This window comes from Penaeus monodon, chromosome 29 (assembly GCF_015228065.2).
Source record: "Penaeus monodon isolate SGIC_2016 chromosome 29, NSTDA_Pmon_1, whole genome shotgun sequence".
Taxonomy (NCBI): domain Eukaryota; kingdom Metazoa; phylum Arthropoda; class Malacostraca; order Decapoda; family Penaeidae; genus Penaeus; species Penaeus monodon.
The window spans coordinates 31090103-31090629 of NC_051414.1; the positions used below are offsets into that span (position 1 = coordinate 31090103).

Sequence of the window (527 nt, forward strand, 5' to 3'; positions counted from 1 at the left end):
GTGATCTTTTTCAAGATTTATGGACGTAAAAAAAGAAAAGGCAAAAATTTATGCACACAAGGGAGACTCCACAAAGGACCACAGATCCTACCTCATCGCTACAGGTGCAAGTCTCGGAGTCTATGCTGGGAGAACAGCACTTGTGTGGTTGAGGGCTCTTGAGCGTAGACCCCATGGAAGGACGGATGTTCGAAGACGAGGCCACAGTGGCCGCGGCAGAGACGGGAAGGGCAGCCCACATAGAAGATGAGGTCGTGACCAGGGAGGCTGCGGACAAGGGGGGGCAGGCGGAGCTTGTGGCGGAAGTCTGCGTGGCAGTTGGGTTGGCAGTGGAGGTCAGGCGGGAGAACATGCTTTCTGTGTCCACATCTTCCTCCTCGGGCGTTGTGTAGAACTTTTCCGCATCCAGGAGCAGGCACACAATGGCCAGGTGACCCAGCTGTGCAGCACGTCCAAGCACCGTTCTCCCGCATGAAGGAAGCACATTCACATTGGCACCTTAGAGCAGGAGGTACACAATACTTAGT

General features: G+C 54.6%; 1 protein-coding gene across 3 annotated transcripts in view; it reads right to left on the bottom strand.

Moving 5' to 3' along the window:
* Window positions 1-527, bottom strand: part of LOC119592146 — a 16774-nt gene that overhangs the window by 8760 nt on the left and 7487 nt on the right. For all 3 annotated transcript variants that reach the window (XM_037940967.1, XM_037940966.1, XM_037940968.1), the window contains exon 3: window positions 92-498. In XM_037940967.1, the coding sequence (XP_037796895.1) occupies window positions 92-498 (407 nt within the window). The remainder of the gene's footprint in view (window positions 1-91; window positions 499-527) is intronic.